The sequence below is a fragment of the Bombus impatiens genome, unplaced genomic scaffold (genome assembly GCF_000188095.3).
Source record: "Bombus impatiens unplaced genomic scaffold, BIMP_2.2 scf_0761, whole genome shotgun sequence".
NCBI classification, from domain to species: domain Eukaryota; kingdom Metazoa; phylum Arthropoda; class Insecta; order Hymenoptera; family Apidae; genus Bombus; species Bombus impatiens.
Genome location: NT_177180.1, coordinates 107,341 through 129,611, shown reverse-complemented (window position 1 = coordinate 129,611; position 22,271 = coordinate 107,341). Strand labels below are relative to the sequence as shown.

The 22,271-nt window shown below is 38.1% G+C and overlaps 1 protein-coding gene across 3 annotated transcripts in view; it reads left to right on the top strand.

Moving 5' to 3' along the window:
* The window catches only part of LOC100742159 (SPARC-related modular calcium-binding protein 2), a 44,380-nt gene that overhangs the window by 8,865 nt on the left and 13,244 nt on the right, over positions 1–22,271 (top strand). For all 3 annotated transcript variants that reach the window (XM_024370395.2, XM_024370393.2, XM_024370391.2), the window contains exons 3-5: positions 20–317; positions 1,200–1,758; positions 21,554–21,713. In XM_024370395.2, the coding sequence (XP_024226163.1) occupies positions 1,672–1,758; positions 21,554–21,713 (247 nt within the window). In that variant the 5' untranslated portion in view covers positions 20–317; positions 1,200–1,671. The remainder of the gene's footprint in view (positions 1–19; positions 318–1,199; positions 1,759–21,553; positions 21,714–22,271) is intronic.

Genomic DNA, 22,271 nt, shown 5'->3' with positions numbered 1-22,271 from the left:
CATTGTTTTCTAATTCCAGATGTTCTTTGCGGAACTGCAGAGGACAATCGGTTGGAGGGTGATGAAAGCGCGAACTACGGACACGAAAAGAATAAATCAGGTCTCCGATTGAAATTTAACGAGGAATCTGGATGGCCACAGGTGTGCGTCCATTTCTAAACGTACGATCCTCCTGCACCCTTTCACATCCCTTTACCAACTGGTCGGTCGCTGTTAAAAGCTACATTCCATCGGCCAAACAACCAGTTCTGAATCGGTTTCGAATTCTCGATGGCTCATGAATCTTCGATCGCACGGAACTACACGTATGCCTGGAAGTATGTATCGAAGAAAGCGAAATGAACGCCGAATTTGCTTCATTCGTATCGACGAGAACGCACAACGTGGTCAGATGTATCGTGTTACGGTACAGTCGTTCCTCTGACAGGGGAAATTGCTTTTCCAAGCGAACCGAAACTCTCTTTAAACAGATAATCTATGGATAGATAGGTAGTTTCAACTTTTGCCGCTCCTATACGCGCACATCGGGTGTTTTGGTAACATTGTAAACGAGATATCATATGAAATTAGTTTATTTTTGCTGTTATCTGTATCAGACGGAGCAACAGCATCAAGAAGAACATCAGGTACCGATATGAAAAGCTGCTGATGCGATTATGATGCGATAACGAAGCGAGATAAAAATAAATGTTGCATAAATGATTTTTTCGAATAAGCTGTATCGGAGATTTAATCGTTTCGTTCAATCAGTTTTTGTTAAAAAAATTTCAGCAGCAGATAAAAATTTGTATGCAAATATCCTTCGATCAAAAAAATTTTTCGCATAATTTTCAACATATATTATCGAAACTTTCTACATAATTATATTATTTCATCGAAAGCGATCGAAAAGTCACAGTTGAACGATCAAAGCGACACCGCTCTACCACACATCGTAAACGATACGTTATAAAAGCATTAGACTTGTTTGTTGTTCGTAAATCTCGCTGAAATAATCCTTCGAATAATACGTCTCTTTAACGGAGTTTATCTTTCCGAAACTTAACCGAGTACAATTTCAGACGATATAATCATCGGTTAAAGCAAACCGTATAACGATGGATATAAGCGATCCTGCAATTCCTCGAAATAGCGAGCGAGTAACGAAGCTCGGGCACGAAGTCCTCGTCACTTTTTTAACCATCGAAATTCTCCGATAGCGACGAAGAGGAGCGTAACACACAGGACTGCAACGGGGAGTCTGCCATCGGGCCGAGACAGGCTGCTCCAGCAGGCGAGCAAGTGCCAGTTGCTCGGCGGCAGTTGCCACGGCTGGACATACATTTGCTTCCTTTCGTCGAGGTGTTCGTTTACATGCGACTTACCCCCGTCGCGGTTCTTTGAAAGGGAGTTCGAGGGTCGAAAGTAATCACCGTGAAGGAAAGTGACGAGAAGCCGAAATCGTGGAAGCATTTCGAAGGAAGAAATAAACGGCAAACGAGAGGAAAAGGAGATAGATAGATAGAGAGAGAGAGAGAGGGAGAGAGAGAGAGAGAGAGAGGGATCATGAAAAGGAGGATGCCATGTGTTAGGAACAGTGAGTGCGTGTGAGTGGCGTGCGTGTTACGTGCGTGTCGGCCCAGTGGCTTCGGTCCTTCGACCCTCGAGGACGTACCACCAGCCGAGGACACGATGATGATCTCGATGATACAAGCTGCCATCCTCCTGTCCGTCTTCGTTCATCTCAATGCCGCCACCAACACTATCACTATGGCTAAGGTGAGTATGTAATTGAACGTTGTCTCATTTGGAGAAGGTTTTGAATGTTCCCTAGAAAATGGAAAATTGATTGACAGGGTAGAGTTTTAGAGTTTCGCCAAAGGTGGTCTGAATAGCGTGAAATGCTTGAAAATTGGAAATTCTCGTTGAGAAAGGCAAAGATTCTGTGAAACAGCGGTAAAAAGGTATGTCTCATGGTACGATACAGTGGAATTTTATGTTCGACAGAGCTGATGCATTTTAGTATACAGTGTTTGAAGAAATTAGGGAAGCGTTTAGGTCAGAGGATTTGATTTATGACACGGTTTGTAAGATATCGCTGATAGCAATGTTGTATATTTAACGTTTATTAATAGCAGTACGTTAATAAACGTACATCTGATCGATATTAATAGTAATGTCGTTGATATATGTATATTTCACATACACGAATAATAGCGTTATCTTAATCTATTGTCTTGTAAGATCGGCTGTAATCGATAGAGACATACTCGGAGGAAACAAGACTCTTTTGTCACTTGTCAGCTGTAACTTCTATTATCAGAAAAAGAAGAGATTACAGAAGGCACAACCGGGTCAAACGTTTCTTTGCAATCCAACTTACGTGATCTCGTAATCACCGCAGGTAATATCTGCCATGAACCGTGCAGCGTGCAGGTGCAACTATACTCTACTAGAAGCGTTAGCCGGTTAAATAGCTAGTAGTTCGTCGTGTAGTTAAAAGGTATTCATGCGACAATGGCTGGTTGTTGGTTAATTAGACACGGTTCGCCAGTACGATAAGCACGGACGAGGAGAACTGTTTCGACTAACGAAAGAAACGTTTTTCATAATAGTTGCGCGACAGAAAAATTATTAGCACTTGGCGTGCGCGTTGTACAATCGTTTCACGGCCTTTTAAGTATCCCGCCGTACGATACAAATAGTCTTTTGTTTGCACCAGGCAAAGAAGAAAGGTAAATAGCGGTAATATCTGAGTCTCGATTAGAGATCCGACAGCGTAACTTTTCTTTCTTCTTTTTTTTTTTTTCTCAATATAATTATAAATACGCGAGATATCGTGCCTCTTTCTCTGTCCCTGTTTCGCTCCCTCTTTGCGCTAATGATTAATCGAGAAACTCAACGCTATGCTCGTTGTTAAGTTAATTATGTGGAGCACCCGATAACTTACTGCTTTTACACTGGGTAGAAAGATAATTTTGATTTCTCGTTACGAAATTTTATTGCATTATACTCGTTCTCTTTCTCATTTTTCCTCTTTCTCGGTCTTCCAAGAAACATGTCGAAACGAACGATTCTTCCGTGAAATAGTAGCGATTCTTATCAACGCATCGTGACGTGTTCGATCGCCGTGCGTTATGGTGAAATTTTCGTATTTCATAAAAATATGATTCATCGTTAATTTAATCTACGCCCACGATCGCACAAGGCAACGCTATTGCAACACTTTGTAATATTCGATAGCGAGAAGCAAGTCTCTTCTTAACCCCTCGCCTTCTCATCTTTTCCGCGACTATATACATCTGCGTTAACTAGCGACTGCTTTGACGCTATGTCCGAGGCAAAACGTTGAAATATTATACACGATTTGTATTCAGTAATCTACGGTCTTATAATATGGAAGTAAAGCCAGAGTTAAAATTGAACTTTGATACAAGTCTGACTCCGTTCTATTTGATCCATAATCCATACCAGTCTGATGAGTCTGTCTCGATACTACGAGACAAGGGGTTAAAAAAAAAATTCGTGTAGGTGGTCTTATGGCTATGCCGTGAATGTTCGTTGAAATTCACATTTTTGAGCGTACAACTAAAGTAGTCGGAAGCTAAACAGAAATTTTCTTCCAAGCGTTAGATATTATAACGAAGACTTCACACTGGATATTTTGTATGTACATATTTCTGCATACTAGATGCTTGATTCTGTATATTTTTGCAGCTTTAAGCGTATAAACGCCTATAATCTATTTATGGCATTGTATGAGAGTCACAACTAGGTTCATCGGAAAGTTTTTCTTCTTATAATTAAGTTTCAACGTGATATTTATCGTCGCTTATAGCCGCCTTTCGGCGATTCGTTTGCTTCGTCGTTGTTAAATTTTTCATGTTTTATCTGAACGTTTTATCTAAATATTCCCGTGTCACTACGACCTGTTTTCGAGTATCCAACAGTTCTTTGTATCAAACAGTTTTAGAAATATCAGAAATGTCAGAAACCGTGGAAAATTGTCCCCGTAGGAGATGTTTTATTCGAACCTCGTAAAGAATGCAATTATCGTTATCAACGATCGATTTCTTCGCCGTCTTTTCTCCTAGATTAAATTTTCAGATTCGAAGCGTGAATCAGATTCCAGAGACACGGCTTGAAACGCAAATAGAATTTCAGATTGAAATGTAAATTAAATTTCAAATTGAAATGTACATATATTTCAACCACCTGCGTTTTATGAAAAATCCACGAGCGAACTTTCAGATAGTATACGATCGAACGAACGTACAATCGAAAAGGTGTAGACGTTTCAACTGACCTGATACAATGCCAAATATCTCGGAATATCACCAGTATTCCCCCAGAATAGAAACCACGGCGTCTAATCAATTTCCGCGATAGAGGCACATGGCCGATCCACGATGACAGACGCCAAAGAGAAAATTGCATTTATTTATGTCGCGGTCATTCGTTTCCTCCTTATCGAATTAATTACGATAAAAGTAGCCGTGTGTGTCAAACAACATTGCTCTTTCTTCGTATTTTACCGTTTGTTTGTAAACTACCACGTTTTCCTCGTGCACAAATCGTAAAGAAACGGTTACGAGGGACAAGCTTCGTTGCTTGATAGCACGATTTTTCATTTCCACGTCGGGATAACGATACTCGCTTTCAATTATATACTCTGGACGGTTAAATGGAACGCGTAAACGCGACGAAATAACGCTCCTTCGCGACAACGCCGATAAAATCACGCACAGCTTCCAGGAACATGTTCTAGAATTAAGAGCGTTACACGCGTATTTTCTGACCCGAAAATCTTTGCTGGCATAGCGAATTAACGATGTTAATAAATCGCGAATATTACGTCGGTGGATAGTAGATTTATGCTTGATGATTCTGTTGCTCTGTTTTCCTTGGGCTGCTCCTCGGCCGCCGGTCTCTCGATATATCGGGAAAACGCTTATCCTCTTCGCGAGAAACGATTCTCGCATTTGCTGATCCGTTATATTCTCTTTTCGCGTGGCAATGCATTTTGTAATTTAATCGTTTTCAGCTTTGGCCGATAGAAATTTCTAACGATAATTTTTATTTATTCAGGTATTACGTTTAGGTATTACGTTCTAATTTGAACTATTCGAGTAGCGTATAGTGTATAGCATCGAACGGTTTTGGCGATTATTAGGAAGACAATAAAGGAAAGTAAAGAGAAGAGTAATTCTTGTCAGCGAAGATAGAACTCTGTCGTTAAGCAAATTAGTTCGACTAATGGATTTTCTAATCTCCGATGCGATCTAAACTTCAACTTAATAGCGAAAGCTATTAGGTAATCTGTTTCCTTAAATCAAGGAAAACGATAATCAGACCTCGAATGTCTCTGTATTTATGGGTTATTTGAAAGCACAACGTAGAATAGCCGTTGTAGTATTTAATAAACGAAAACGTTCTCTATTTCGAGTTCATCGTCGTCGCGTTCATAAAAATATGAAATTGCTATGAAGCTAATGAAAATCGATAAGAGATTGTAACTTGTTGTAAGCAAGTTGGATGGAAAAGGCGAAACGAGCTCGAAAACAGGATCGACTCTCTGGCGAAAAAGGCGCATCCGAAGAATCTGTTAAATTTCTTTTCATGCCCCCTGTCGAGACCACTTACGTAGGCAGAGATTTGCCATCGAAAGGAATTCATACGTGGGCACACTTGGCATCCGAACAACATTTCTTTTTTTCGCTTTTTTCTCGCCTCTCTCAGTTTCGATTTTACACGATCCCGTCACGCAGACAAACACATATCGGCCGTGTTGCTTTTTTCGAGCGCATTTCGCCTTTCCGATCGACCTTCGCAAAAAAGGACACACGTACTTGCGCGTATCATCGATCAGCAATATTTGTGGCACGCAAATTTCACTCGCGTGCAATAAAATGCCATTCATTCGGAAATTCCACGCGTTAATCTCTCGATCGCGCGTCCTTCCGATCTTCGCATTCTTTTCGCCGGGGATCGCGAATTTTTACGCTTCGAATTTTAACGTCTCGTTGGCCCTGGAATTTCTCACATCTTTTTCCCACTCATAAAATCTCTTTTTTCTAGTACAAGCTTTTTGTGTATAGCGTAGTATCGATTATAGATCCGAAAGACGATATTCAAAGAAAGGAGTACTTTTAATATAAGTTAGTTTTCGGTATAGAAAATGACGAGTCGATACATCAACGTAATAATCGATGTAACATGGTAGAGACGAAGGAAACGATATTCAGAGTAAAGGAACATTCTCGATATAAGGGAAGTTTTAATACAAATTATACTTTTGGTAATTAGGGGAGAATTTTCTCTGCGACATAATTTTTCCCTCTTATAAAGCAGAGAATGGGTCGATAGGTAAAGCAAGAGGACGATGTGTTCTTTTATGGGTATCAAATATTTCAAACTTAAAGTACCTAGAAGAATTACTAATTAATTAATTTATTAATTATTAGCAAGGTCAACAGTGTTCTTTATATTTTTGTAAAAAGACACATAACACTAGAGTTAGAGCCAGTTTTACAAAACGCGAATACAACTTATCATTTCAGTTATTATCAGCTCGATAAGATGTAACGCGAGTCCTTAACAAAATGTCGAAGGAGTCTGATTTTGATTTCATTTCTCCTATTTACCAAAGGTACAGTACCATACCAGAAGAATCGCAAAAATATTTTAAAACGCAAGGTATCAATATCCACTGATCCTAAGCATTATTTTTCTAGAATTAAATATAACGATATAGTCATCGATAACGCTACCAATATTATTAATCTCAACAGCATCGCCACCATCGTATGACGTTAATCGCCTCAACGCAGCAACATCGAGTTTCCTCAAACTACTCTCGAGCGATCGTGCGGTTCACTTAAAAAAAAAAAATAATCTAGTTGACGATTCAAAGCTATAAGCATCTTCGAGTACCTTCGTCCATAACGTAGCGAACAAACGATGTCAGTATAACACGAACTGAACACGTTCCACGGTTGTTTCTTTCTTCTCATGCTCGTACCTAGTCAGGAATTTCGTTCGTTAACATTGAACGTATGCAAATCGCTGGAGACGAATTCTTCTCACCGAGAGGCGACAACCACGAGCCTTATTTCCGTGTAATCTCAACTTTCTCATAGCCGGCGAGAAGAGATAAAACGATCCGTACGGTCCAACCGATCCAGACGGTCAGGCTCGAACTCGTCCAAAGGTGCACACGTGCAACGTTTAGCTCTGCTTGTACCTGGAAGACAGAAACAGCTTGCTTCCAAGTACGCATTAGATGGCGATCGTATCTCATCCAGTCTTGTTCGATTTTCATCGAAAATCGTACCCTTTATTTCCTTAGATGAGACTATTGCAAATATTATGGCTCTTCAGCGCCAAGTGTTTCAAGATGTTTGATCTTTGCACAACGAATCCCACGACGATATTTCGATTTGCATGCTTCCCATCGACGTGTTCATTTTACAAATAACCGTTACATAGACACGTGTAATATGTACGTGTGCAAAAGGGTTTGTCGAGGTACAGTAGTATGCAAAAATCATTAAACGAATAGATCTTTCGCTTTGCGATTAATTGTTCTCGCATTTAAAAAGCGTATTCAAAAAGTATTTAAGAAGATTTCGATCGGTATCGTTTACAAAGGCAAATGGTAAATAAAAGAAGACGATTCTTGGAATTGCTAGAGATGCAAGAGATAAGATATATAACAGGATAAAATCGCAGTTAAACTTGTAAAAGTTATTATTACAATGTATCCCTTCTGGGGATAGAAAAGAATAAATGACTCGATTTCAAGTTAACATTAACATTGTAATATTAACATTTCAAGATCGAAAGTTCTTGTATGGTTTTATAGTTACGAGATATAATACACCCATATGCACGTAATATTTTCTATAGAATTTTAACTAACATTAGCTACAACAGTATGGCAAATAGAAGAAAACAGTAGAGCGGATAAACGTTTTTATCGCATAATTACACACGTGCGCTATTAGACAAAATTTCTGAAAGTATTTTGCACCGAGTTACTCGTGCACCGAGTAAGCAGAAACGAAAGCTGAAAGCGTATCGTTTCGAGAAAGAGAGAAATTGACGGGACACGTGTGTCTTCGATAAGCAGCTGATGAATCGCGTCTTGTTCGAAATACAATACTTGATAGGATTTTTTCAGCGCCACGAAGAAGACGTCTTGAATTTCGTGTCTTAATCCATCCGAAGACGAGCAATAATTAATAAGAAGCTGGTTGCACGAATGGCGAGCATCAAGCCGCGAAAGAATGTGTCTAAGAAACCTGTTTGGGGAGAGCCAATATCTTACGAGGTCCTCTCCTCTTTACCTCTTTCTCTCCTCTCCTCTCGCCGTACCAGGAACACACATGTGCACCTTCTCGTGTGCATTGCGACACGCAAAGCTTCCCCCGAATGCTCAGGTGTTGGCAGATATTCCCCTTTCTGCCTTTTGTGCATCGTTTCACCTTCTGCATCGTTAGCCGACCAACTCCTCGTCGTTTCGGCTATTAGCCTCTCTCGAACGTTCCTCGTCTGACCGATTGTCCAAACCGATTAACGTTGGTCTTCTCGTAATACGAGAAAATTCAATTTTGCAAAGTTCCAATGAAATTTCGATGGAACAAGTAGGTGAAGAGCTGCGGAATGTCGAGGCTTGACTATCGCGGTTTATGAGCATCGAAAACAACTTTAATATCTAGGAGAGAAAATATATTGCTGTTATTTGTTATTATTTATTGAAGTACGTCTTATTGAATTACGTGCGATCGATTCTGGTTTGTCATCTTCCTTATCATCTCTTCAGGAACGATGTAATGCCACGTTTTCAAAACTTTCGAGCTTTGCTGGCGAATATTGTTCTTAGGTGCGTTTTTGTGTGATGTTCTGCCGCGTTCTCCATACTCTCCTTTATTTATTATTATTTATGATTATTATTTGTTCCTTTCGTTGAAAAATTCTCTTCGTGGTAAAAGATTCGATTCAACGAATGACACAAAAATGCACGTGGAACGTGATATTTATGTTAGCTATATTAGTAAATATTTTGCTAGCAAATCCCACGAGTTGTGAAAAAATTGCATCTATTATGCATTAACTGGGTAACACGATATAAAACACAAAATATCGTGCATCTGTTATTTATTGATAAAGCGGAAGAAACATTCGAGACCATCTAATATTGTGATCGATTTAATTCTTTATTAAAATCGTCGAAGAGACACACACTGATTTATTCCATTGATTCGATAAGTTAAAGTGCATCGTGATAAGCAAAGAACGTGTCTGATAAAAGCTACATCAAAGAAGCAGAAATAATAAATAGTCCGTGGAAGAGCACTCTAAAAATGGTACGAAAAGAGGGAGATAATTAATGCACATAATTCGGTAATAAAAACGTTCTTTCGGTTATTTTCGAGCCAACTGTATCCTTTAAACATATGTCGTTTGGGTCGTGTGTTTGATCCAAAATTAATAAAATTGATAACAAAATTTTATCGCTCGATATAATATAAATACATTATAGCAGTGTTCCATATACAGATACGATATACCGACGTTAAGTTCAAGCTTGAAAATGGAATTTTATTTCAAAGTATAGTAAAATAAAGCTCACCGAAGAGTAAATATAATTAATGAGGCAAACTTTAATCGAAATTGAAAAGTTAAATTTTCCTTCTAATTTTTCTTCCTTCGCCAGAACAGCGAAATATATCGAAGAAGAGTAAAATATCAATAGACGAGCCGAACTATAGCGAAATGTAGCAAAATATACAGAAAATCATCAAATCTTTGAATCTCTTCGATCGCTCCAAAAATACGCGGGAATTCAGGCTATATGCTGCGTCGGAGCATACGGTCCTCAAAGCTTTAAGCCACGTTCACAGCAGTTCTATCAACGGTCGTTACTCAGCTGTTTCGCTACTGCACAAAAGCGATATTTCATCGTTGACTCGGCTGTTTTTCGCCTCCTCTCGATCCACATTCATATCGTATCATTACCAATGGGATTTTTAACGAGTTTCCTGCAAGAACGCGAATAAGGTTAACCTTTTCCGCGGCGGATTCCAATCGCACCCGATCTAAATAGCAATTACCGAGTCGGTAACGAGGTATTCGAAAAGCAATTAAACTCATAGTAATTTTACGATCGGTGTATCAAGCGTGCCGGCCCAGGACCTTGATCGTTGATCGGTTGCTATAATATCGAGTTTTATCGTGACTCAAATCGATCTGCCGTGCCGCCGTCGCTACTCTATAATCAATTTTCTCGTCGTGTCAACTACGGGGGCAATTCGGTGCCGCATGGCGCCAATCTACTGGAACACTTCCTTTTTTCTTCTCTTCCATTTTCTTCTCTTTCTGCTTATTCGCACGTACTATCGGTCCTAACTGGTCGAGCACTTTTGCTGAATTTATGTCGTAACGCTATATGAATTTGTGCGAAACTAACGAGCAGAAGTAGTTATTATCTATTTTTGGAGTTGACGAACTATACGTTTAAGTTATTGATAATTTGCGCGTGTCTATGCATATTCATATTTTTATATACGCAGCAACCGAATGAAAAAGAAGAACTTGAGCAGACGTATGTTTCATATCTTAGTTTGGATATTTTATACAGCTTCGCGTATTACGTGCACTCGGTGCGTTTCGCACCTTTAAACTTTCCGTAAGTGCACAAAAATCGATGTAATGTACCGATATTAGACGCGTCACTGCTTGAAATGATTTAATCATTTTTCTGTTCATGGATTTCGGATCGTAGAAGATCTTCTTTCTTTGATTCAGAATTTAGAAAATTAAACATACATAGGAGGCGCAAAAAGCGTCGACGCACGTATTAATTAATAAATATCTTAAATATTTGAAGTATACAGGGTGGTTGGTAACTGGTGGTACAAGTGGAGTGATTCTACGCGAAAAAAGAAGTCGAAAATATAGAATAAACATTTTTTTAATTTTTTTTTCTTCTTTAAATTTTTCCATCGAGACAACGAACTACAGTGAGATCCGTTATAACGAGACGCGATAAAGTGCACGCGTACCGAGCGAAAATTCAAAGTCGATTTTCTCGAAAACAAAGCCTCGAACGAAAAATTTGTATTCTATATTTTCGACTTCTTTTTTCGCGTAGAATCACCCCCTTTCCGCTTGTACCACCAGTTACCAACCACCCTGTATAAATATACCAAATTTCGTATCATTTAATAGCACTTTCGCGCGTCCGGAAAAATTCGATACAATAAAAATAGAACGTGTAATTTAATAGAAAAAAAAAACGCTTCATTGGGAAAGGAGGGTACGTGTCAGTACTTTTTGTAGCCATTATACGTACATATAACACAAAGTGCCAGATGAATCATTGCATATCTCTTCATCCGTAATTTAGTAATTAAATTACATCCTGTTAAAGACAAGCAAATCCGCATACTTTTGAACCACGATATTACTACACGCTTACGAGTTTCTACGGGTATAAATTTCTTCGTACGATTTTTATCCTCTCTCGCGACAGAGAATATTCTTCTTCCTACTCCAGCAGATCGTCGGTCCTGTTATTTCTTTTTCTACTTCTCCTTTTTCTCTGACACACTTCCTTGGCGCCTGTAATAATTCTCCAGACGAAATTGGTAGCAAATCCTATCCGAGCTAAAGAGGCAAAAAGAAAGATGACACATTCTTGACGAGTCGTTATATCGTTCGTGACATTCGCTCACGAAGCTACAATTAATGGTAACTACCGCGGAAAATGTAGTCCGATAATTGGCGCGCGTGTCAATGACGACGACGCCTCGTCGTCGAGACGTTCGTCACTAATTAACACTCGTCCCGTTAAACACAACTCGTTCCTGTCCGCTAAGAATTCAAAAAGAGAGTCTCGCGTTCGCCTAATTAATAACCATCCTTCCACGCTCGATAGATGGAAACGGTGCTTCCTTCTTGTTCGCGAATCATTATTCATTTTTATCGGTCTTTCTGCCTTCGACGATCGCTCTGCTTTTTGGATTAGATGCAATTAAGGAGAACGTTTATCGAATTTGACCGAATCGCCTGGTGATTTAGCGGATCGTGTGCTATGTTTCGCTTATACGCTGCGATACGGAGTTCGTAGAGAGCTGCAGATACGAGTCGTACGATTTAGTTGCGTAGCTTTGGAGAAATTCGAGCCTACAGGCAATTTTTTAATCCTTTTCTCTTTTCAGTGAGAATATGTTTTACTAATTTTCTACGGTTAACCATCAGTTTCTGGATAATTCTTATAAATTAAATGTACAGTTTATTTTGGTAAGTATATCATTGGCTTTCTTAGCGGAACGTTCTATTTTATTGCTTTCTTTCCATCGAAACACGATGCGAAACTTTCAAAGATATAGAAACACTCGTTTCAATCTTTTGCCATTTCTTGTCTTTTTTCATGGTTGAAAAGTATTTGTTGTTGTTCGATGGACATGGGGTAAATGTCGAATGTACGATGTATCATGTAGTATCTCGATGAAAATACCAATTATGGATGCACAGTTCGTGGTTAATAAAAATTCACGATTATATTAAAAAGGAAATGAACGTGACCTTGAAATCTTGGCATCTAACAACGAGGAATAATTCAGCCGCGCATTTATTCTCCGAATCAACCTCCATATAGATACGTGTCATAAATATCTTTAACGTCGTTCTGAACGATACTTAAAAATTCCATTTCTTTTTACGAATATTATTCCTCTACGTTCCCCCTCATTTATTCTCATTCTCATACTTCTCGCGAGCGCGTTGCCTCGTTTGAAAAGAAGATCTTTGCAACGGAGCGATTATCAGTGCAATGAGGAAGTTTGGACGATCGGAAGTTTGAAAGTTTGAAAATTGGAAAAATGAGAAATTTGAAATCTACAAATTTTTCGACGATTTGAATCATCGAAGATGTAAAAGTTTGGAAGTTCAGAAGCTGGAAACTTCGTGACTTGGAAGATTCGTAAGAGTTTGAAAATGTCAATTATCTGTCCAAAAACATCAAAGAATTCTCCGAAATTACAAACATAGCAAACGACTACCAAAAGAAACGTTGCATATATTACGTAATAAACTACTAATTCCATGAAAACATGCCTCTAATTCCTACAATTTCTCTGCGACCAATTTCTCAACGACCTAATAAACCTACACATAATTCGATACATATTACCACGGCGGCTCGATATTAATAGAAATGGTCAAACACAGCGTGATGAATGTTCTACGGGAATTTTTCGCTTTTCGCTGATAAACCGGCTACTCTGAAACAGGATCGATTTGAATTTGCTCGATACACCGCTGTCCACGTGATCGCTATCAAGCACGAAACGCATAGAACTTTACATACACTTGAACGTAGGCGACCAGCGACAGACAGGTGCAACAAGTAATCACGCTGGTCGACTCTTGTTTGTAGAAATTTGCATTTGCGTGTCGTCTAGCGCTGAATACACATGACCTGTTCTCTTTCCGCGAATTCTAATTAGCCACAGGATGTCACTATGGCCTGTATCTATAGTAATCGACTGATTGTTGAAACCCTTAACGCGTTAGTCCTCGTATCTCATATGGAGCGTACGTTTGTGCATAATAATTTAAACTGGTTATATCTAATTCGTTTGATGAACTCATTGGATACGTTTAAAGCTTATTGATCGTATCAATTTAAAATTCGTTTATCGTTTTGACAGTGGAACCTCCGATCCCTGACACGCAGCTAGATATACTCTACGTAATTCACAGGAATTAAAGCAATACGATGGAAATAAATAAATCAGTAACAAATAGATCGGTAGATTGGTAAATAAACTCATACGTAATCGTGTTTTGTGTCTCGACACGTAGAAGTAAATATTAATATCGTCAAGAGGGCTCGCGTGTCTCTAGCAAACAAATTAAACGAAAGTGAATCTAATGAAGAGTCTAATGAAAAATCTAATAGCAGAAATTTTGATCGTTTCGTTAGTCGTAGTCTTAACGCATCAAAGACGATTTAAGTACATAGGACAAAATAACTTCTATGCTAAACTAGATTAGAGTCTAAAAGATTAACTTCTTTTCATCCGATGAAATATTGAAAACATACGAATGACATTGGTTAAACACAGATTAATAGTCATGAATTTAGACTAACGTAATAACTAAACAAATATTATTTGTTTCTCATAAAACACCGTGGATTTATCGTTTCCCTTTCTCGACCATTTCATATCAAAATCTTTCTTTTCGCAACGTTGCTTTCACTAAGTAACGTGAAAATCAGAAAATCAAGAAAAATCGACTCTCGTAGGAACTTCGTATATTTACATCTACATTTATTTTATTTTATCCCTCTTTCATCCCCGCTATAAAATCTCGTCTGCTGATAAATAACGAACAACTCGACGGTTATCATTCGAAGTAAAGTCGCGAATCGTTTTAACATCGTTTTCGTTGAACGTCGATGAGATCGTCGAAGCACGAATTTTCCAAGCGTTCTCGCTGAGATTCATTTTCTGCCGGAAAGGAAACGCTTTGGCTCGCGCGATTACGCGCCGAAAAACCCGTTTCGTCCGCGCGCACTAAATTATGCTATCGATTTTCCTCATTTCTTTTTCTTCCTGCCTTCTCAATTTTTTTAACGTTACGTGCTCGAAATGCGCTCGACAACGAGACGAAATCGTGCTATTGGCAACAATTAAACGCGAGCTGACTAATTAATTTTCTCGTAAATCGTGGACGAATCTACTTTACGACGGATAATGGTTCGTTAATTTATCGATAAACAAATTAGACGCAAGAATGCAATTGCACGAGATCGCTACCGTAGAATTTCAACAGCGAACGCCGTTTCTAACATTATTTTCCTGCTAATGGATTCCGTGACTGGGATTCTCCACGTTCGTTCCTTGAAACGTTGACTTTTACTGGCTCGTTCGTTTCTGTACAAGTTAGATAACGATAAGGCTCTCTACCGATATATCTCATTGTTTTATAAATTTTATAAGTAGATGCTATTATTTCTCGAGTTGGCATAATTACGGGAGAAATTTACGAAACCCGTTCCATGAAAACATTTGCACTTTGAATATTTTAACGGTGTATATATTACAATTGCTAATAGGACATTTTCTTCGTCAAAACACCGACTTACATAAGTACGATAATGTAATATTTTTATAAATAGCTGTGAAAGAAGACAGAATTTTGGATGTTGATCCATTTTTCCTGCATTACCTGCCACGGGCTGCTTCTACGAAGATTATATTTCGTTAAATCCACTCGAAATCATCTATTGTCGTTGTTTACTGCGTGTCGTAGTTGGATCGTTGCTAATAGAAATACACTTACCACGTTATAAAAGTTTATTTTTTAAGAATAGCATCTTCTCAAGCGTAATAACAAAGTAACGATTCCCACGATCGGTAAAAGATTACTATTCTTATCAAAATCCAAATTGGACAATCGAAAATAACGTGTAAGGTTCATCGAGATGAAAAGAAAATTTTGGAATTGAAAAGTAACGCATTATTAAAGATTCTATAAGCAACTTGTCAGCTATTTTCTATTCAACCGATAGATAAGGAGAAAGTGGAAATCAACATCTTCTAACAACAATAATAGCGTTGATTATCAATTCGTATTCAAGTACTTACGCATATAGTTATCCGAATACTTGCGCACGTTCTTGACGTAACGCAGGAGTCCAGGTTCTCGTGATTGCTTAAATATTCGAAGTCGATTATCGCTTCCAGTCGGCCAGGAACACCGTCTGAATGTTAAAGGATCATTTACTGGCGTGTATCCTTCGCGAGGATTTCAACGACTCGCACATCTTCGCTTTATGGTAATGCTTTGGTTATCGCGTTGCCTCAAATTTGTCATCTTCTTTGGCAACGCGAAACTCCATTAAAACTCGAAACATTTACCCAGAAACCTGAATATCCTATCTCGTTGTCTTTCCCTTAAATATCGAATTTAACAGTGACATTCCTGAAAATTCGTGAATATTGTTAACTTCTCAATAAATATTATTAGCACGATACTCGTTATACCTGTAGCATAATACTATAATATTTAATGATTGAGTAATTATTATTATCTTACCGAGTACCGTTAATACGATATTTGCCAAAAGCTCAAGGTAACGTCCTAAAATTAGGAAATATTAAAATGCAAAATTAAGAAACAATGTAATAATAACTGTCGTCGTTTTACCAAGTATCGTCGATACAAAATTTGCCAAAATATTTGACAATCTAATAATCATTATCGTCTTGTCAAATAGATACTATTAATACGATATCTATCAAAAGGAAACGTAACATTCTAAAACTAGATGATATTCAAATAAATCAGCTTGCCCTGAACTAAATGCACCACATAAAATAGAACCACGTCAATAAACAAAAGCAACTTTGATGTTAGATCAAAGCGTAAAATACAACGTGTAAGGTGGCTACGCGTAAACGTTCCTTCTTTTAATCACCATTTTCAGCCAACTATCTCAGCGATCCTTATAATCAAAGGCACTGACAAATCATTGTGTTTCGTTCGTTGTCTGTTCTACAGAAAAAAAAGAGCTGCACCTTCTTCGAGAACCCGTCATTAGGATTATGTACTTATAATACTTGCGTGCCTCGGAACGTGTCTTTATCCTTGCCATAAGCGAGCGTACGATTCAGAAAAATTGTTCGGAGAAGTTATGCGCTTTTTATAAAGACTTATGCAACCTATCGAACGAACATTCGCGTTTGTTACTGTTAACACACTTGAGAAACCATCGCGTTTCTATTACACAGAGTGATACAAAATTTGATCGATCCAAAATTTCAAAGATTTTTAGCATTTTACGAGGAAAAGCGAACGATTATTTAATCGATATAGATTAAATACAATGCCAGTTACAGGGAACGCACAAGTTTGTTCTAACGTCTGCAAGGAATATTTGATGATTGATTTCCATTTCAAAGTACGAGACAGGTGTATTATGAAAATTTTCGATTGCAGATTCATCAATATTTCCAACTGTTTCTTCCTCTTTTCTTCAAAGAATGTCCCATTCGTTTATCATTCTTGTTTTCCTATATTACAAGGAAGATGGAAGTATTTCTATGGTCGTAGAAAGGGAGAATAGAAATTTACCTTCTGTTCTTTCCTTCTAGTACTATCCGTACACGAAATTCAATCGATAATTAATTCATTAAGAAGTACACCAGTGCCTTCAAAATAAATTTAGAATACATTTAGCGTGTGGTGAAAAAATTTATTTATATCGTACGCCATAAATAAAATCCTTTGATTTTGGAATCTATATCGACTAAATATTTATTTATTTTTTTTTTTTTTATATGAATTCTAAGTTTTTGAAGTCTCGGATTATTTTTCTCCTTTATCGCACCATATATCACAATAATATACGTTTCGACGATATAGAAGGCAGAGAACCGCATGTACATGAGACAACAGGTCACTACGGCGCCGCTTAACTAGCGTAGATAATTACTAATCGTGTTATGTCATCGCCGTTATACATATGTATTAGTTCGTCCGAACGATCTATACACACGTTATACGAAAACTATATTAAAACATAGAAGGAAATATTAATTGATTAAATTTAAATAAAGTTACTCCATCCTTTGAGAAATAGAATTCGATCGAAGAGGAACGGATCGGAGAAGAAATTGAAGGGAAGAGTACACGTGGTCGCTTGACTTTGCGATATAGTAAACAAATACAGATGACGCAAGGGAAAAATTCCAATTGTGAAAGAAATCTTCTATAGCGATCGATTTAAAGAGCATAGTGGGTGTACACGGTATCGTAGACCAGTGATTTCTCGTAAATGACAAGCATATGAAGAAATTGAAGAAAAATTTTCGACGTTTCTTACAACGTCTATTATTTGTACCATAACAAAGACGTTCGATTTCATAAATAAACGAACTTCTTTTTTCTTTTTTTAGATTAATATATAATACGCTACACGATGCCATTAAACAGAGAAAATAAAAATTCAATCGACGACAAACACGTTAATCACCGTTCAACGTTAAGTTTCATCGCGACACAATTCTCAAGAGGCCAGAATTTACTTCTTTCTTTTTTCCTTCGTCGCAGCCACTTGCTTTAACTCTTGTAACTTTAATTCCTACGATTAAACGCGCGAAAGAAACGCGCGTAAAAACGGATAGAGTCATTTGGAAGCGAAGAAAAACTCACGAGTAATTCCTCTCGTCGTAAGAAGGGGAGAAAAAAGAAGGAGGAAAAGGAAAGAAGAAGGAAAGAGCGGCAGAGATACGATTGGATGCAATCGAATGTGATTACAGCACAATTTGACGGTCGCGTGCGTCGTTTTCTTGAATCGCGTCCACGGTGGCGCCAAGCGTGCAATCGTCGAGCGCACGTTCCTCGTTCGTGTTAGCATTCAACGCGTAACCCCGATTATTCTACGCTACACCGCGTTGCACTCTGCCTATTATGCGTACATATATTGCATCGCGTTGCGTGCACGCGGTGTAACGCATTCTCGAGGAACGAGGGTGCGTGCTACCAATCGGGCGCCACCTCCGGTTACGATTATCCGCTGGATGGATCGGTCCGAGAGTCTTCGTTTCGAGGGAATTCCGTTATTACAAACCGGCGGCCCTCGATCGGGCTCCTTTTGACACCGTTATATCTCGCTTCTCGATCGTTCGCCTTTTATTTGCTTATCGAACACGCCGCCCACTCGTGAACATCGAATTTGATTTTATAGCTTCTTACGGCAGTCGGAAACGTATTTTTAATGGACCATATATCTACCTCTGTCGATAAGTAATAACGTTTAATACGTTCGTGGTATCGAGGATGAATTATATTCCTCGAAGATTGTGGGAAGTTCGGTTTCTTGGTCGTCGTTCGTAGAAGTCACAGCGTAGGCAGGCTAAATCGAATGTATTTTTTCGGCCGTGTACACACGTACATATACACCTTCGATGGAGAATTAACACGTCCGTGGTTTTAAGGGAGAATTATCTTGAAAATTGTATAAAAATTGCTTTCCTGGCTTCCCTCTTAAGAGTCGAAACGGCGTCAGACAAAATTTTATAGAAAATCCTTCGTGTATATTTTAGAGTACGTAGCATAAAATGTAATAAGTGTACTTCTTATAATATTCATGTAAAAGATGGAATCTACAAACGATACTGGATTATACGAACGTCCTAAGGGAATTTATCGATTGGATCTATAACTTGAGTGACTTAGGTAACTACAGTTCTAATGCACGACGTTTCCTGTCGTTAAGAGGATTTTAACGTACGAAGTCGCCCTGTTTGGAAAACGACGTCCTATTCGTGTTAATTGTTTCCTCCTTCAAAAGTTTTCTTCTATCCAATTAGATATAAGTGCTCGTCGAAGCTTAAGATTCTTCGTTGTTCGACAGGAGTTTCTAATAAAAGATGGAAATATCAAATTTGCAAAATCGCCAGGCAAAGTGATCTCGCGACAACGATTACTTTCCTCCTTCGAGCCTATCTCTAACTTCTCTCCTCTCTTCCTTACTACGTCGATCGTCGTAGAATGTGTATCTACTATCGTAAAACTGTCGAAGTTAATTGAATTAAAAGGTACTCAGAATGATTTATACGGCCGTGTCGTTGCAGCAGTCGCATCGTTTCACATATCGAACGATTACGTTTATTCAAATAAAAGCGTTATGCAGGAAAGGCACGTAGGAAATGACAACGAGGCAACGACGACGACGACGACGACGACGATATTTCACCGACGTAATTAGCAGCGTATTTCTCGACGATATATTCAATCATTTCAACGAGCGTAATTACTGACACGGTCGTACGTTCAAGATCGTAAATCGGGTTTTACATTCCGTGCAATGCAAATGCATGACGTAATGATCCAGGCGCCTCTTCTGATGGATTCGAGGCGCCTTCTTTACTGTACAGAGGCGCCTCCTCCGTGTTAAAGACGCCTCTGTTCCAGGCTATTACCAGTGAATCATTCCTGTAGTACAGAGGATTTCGATTCAGGAATTTTCGTGTAGATATTTGCATCGAGTCGTGTCGTTTAAAATTAATTAAAATAAATCGCACGTTCTGTACGTGTCTACACTGTCGCCTGTGTGACAGTTGGCGAGTGATCAGCCTACTCATCGAAAACATGCTTACATTAGTACTCTGTAGAATCGATGTAAAATATACATTTTATTTATAGAAATGTTAAACATCTATCTTTGCATGTAGATCATTGAACATGTTGCCTGTTCGAATAACGATGTGCGTATTTTAATTGCAATTTTTCGTCCTATTGTTACCACTGTTCTCTCGACTTTAACGGCTATCATCATACGCTTTATAATATTTTATTTGTTACTTTCGATTCCCATTTATACGATTATCGTTGGAAATATCTATTTTATTTCCCCCCCCCCCTTTTTTTATCGTAAATCGTTTAAACTTATCACAGTTCTCATCGATATAAAATACTTCTTACGCGTTAGTTCTTCTTACAAATAGTTCTTAGCACGAGATAGCGTACAGCGTTACTACTCGTATTCCTAGTTTTGTAGTGATAAGATAACGCATCGTATATTTTAGAAATTACAGAACATATGTAAAGATACGAATTAAGAATTACATTACGAATGCTTACGTTCGAACGAACGTTTGTTGAAAGTTTTATCGTAATTTGAAAGTTACATGTCTACGTATTTGGTCGAGAGACAGTTAAGGAGGTTTAACGTCACTTACAGAAGCTCGAAATAAAAGTTCTCCGGTGAATTTGATTTTCCTGTGAAAGGTAGGAAAACGATCCCTGTGGCCAGTTATGGTTGTAAGAAATGCGATTCGCAGTCACGCGTAAGAGGTCAAGAAAGATAACATATACGCGTCAGCGATCTTCCTGGAACATCAAACGATGTTGGTGGATTCAAGGAAAATCACGAAAGAATTAGTCAGCCGGCGAAATGCTCGATCAGTTTTCATTTTCATCCTTCCTCTGTCATGTCCGTTTAAAGGGAAGTCGTCAAAATGCCAAACACTTGACTACGTTTAAGTGCTTCTGTAAAGTGATTCACAATGATTAATCATCATAGTCGAGTGACATTACTCACCGTAGGAACTTGCAGATTTACAGATAATAATGTATTTCATTTTCTAACGACATTATCTAATTATACAGATATAGAAAAAGCATATTGTAATTATAGAAGAATTAAATTAACTTTACACGTTGCTATTTTTAATGGAAGTAGTCATCAAGAGATATTTGATATGCGGTATAGGAAAAGTTAACAGCAAATAACTGATTGTTGTTGTTGTTCCACATTATTAAGTTATAAATTCAAAAATATATACATATTATTGAAAATAAAAGAAATATATATATATATGCACTTTGTTCTTTAGATTTGTTTGATTTAATTTGGAGAAATAAATGATTTTTGAGCGATATCCTAATAAAAAATGGAGAAAAATCTGATTACACGTTTTATACGATTGTACTGGTAACATGAACGTTTAACATACATAATTGTGCATCATGTGTGGGTCGTGTGTTTTAGGAGGAGTGCAGAAAAAGGATAGCCGAATGTACAATGAGTGACGGTGCAAGTACACCGGTATGTGGGAGCGACGGTGTTACGTATTCGAGTCAGTGTCGGGTCATCTCGAAGCAGTGTCAAGGCATGTCTATTCTTATCAAACACACTGGCCCTTGTCCAGGTAGGGTGATGCATTCTTCTCGTAATAGTGTTAGTGATTATTACTGTACCTTCGCCATGTAGTCGCATTAGAATAACTTCGTCAAAGGAATAATTATTATCAGAAACTAGAATTCCATCCGATTTCTTTTTATCGTTAACTTTTAACAAATCGCGACCTTAAGATAGCCACAGTTAAAGAAGAAATATCGAAATTCAGTAACAGATATAATATAAGAGTTAACAACCACCAAAACCCACTAGTTACTCAATTACTTGACACGACGGATCAGATCCGCAGGCTAAAAGGACATTACCCTTTAGATTTAAGGGGGTGTTCTGAATTAGAGTATAGAAAACAACGTCTTTTTGTGATTTTTTTTTTTTTAAGGGAGAGAAAGAAACGAAGTTATTGAATTTTGAGGTATGGTTTTATATACAGGGTGGTTGGTAACTGGAGGTACAAGCGGTCATAGTTCATCGAGAAGAAGAATATATAATAATTTAATCCTTTTTTGGTTTTTTGTTTCGGTCAAGAATGACGAGGCGGATCCTTCCCGCCGATTGAAAACTGCACCCC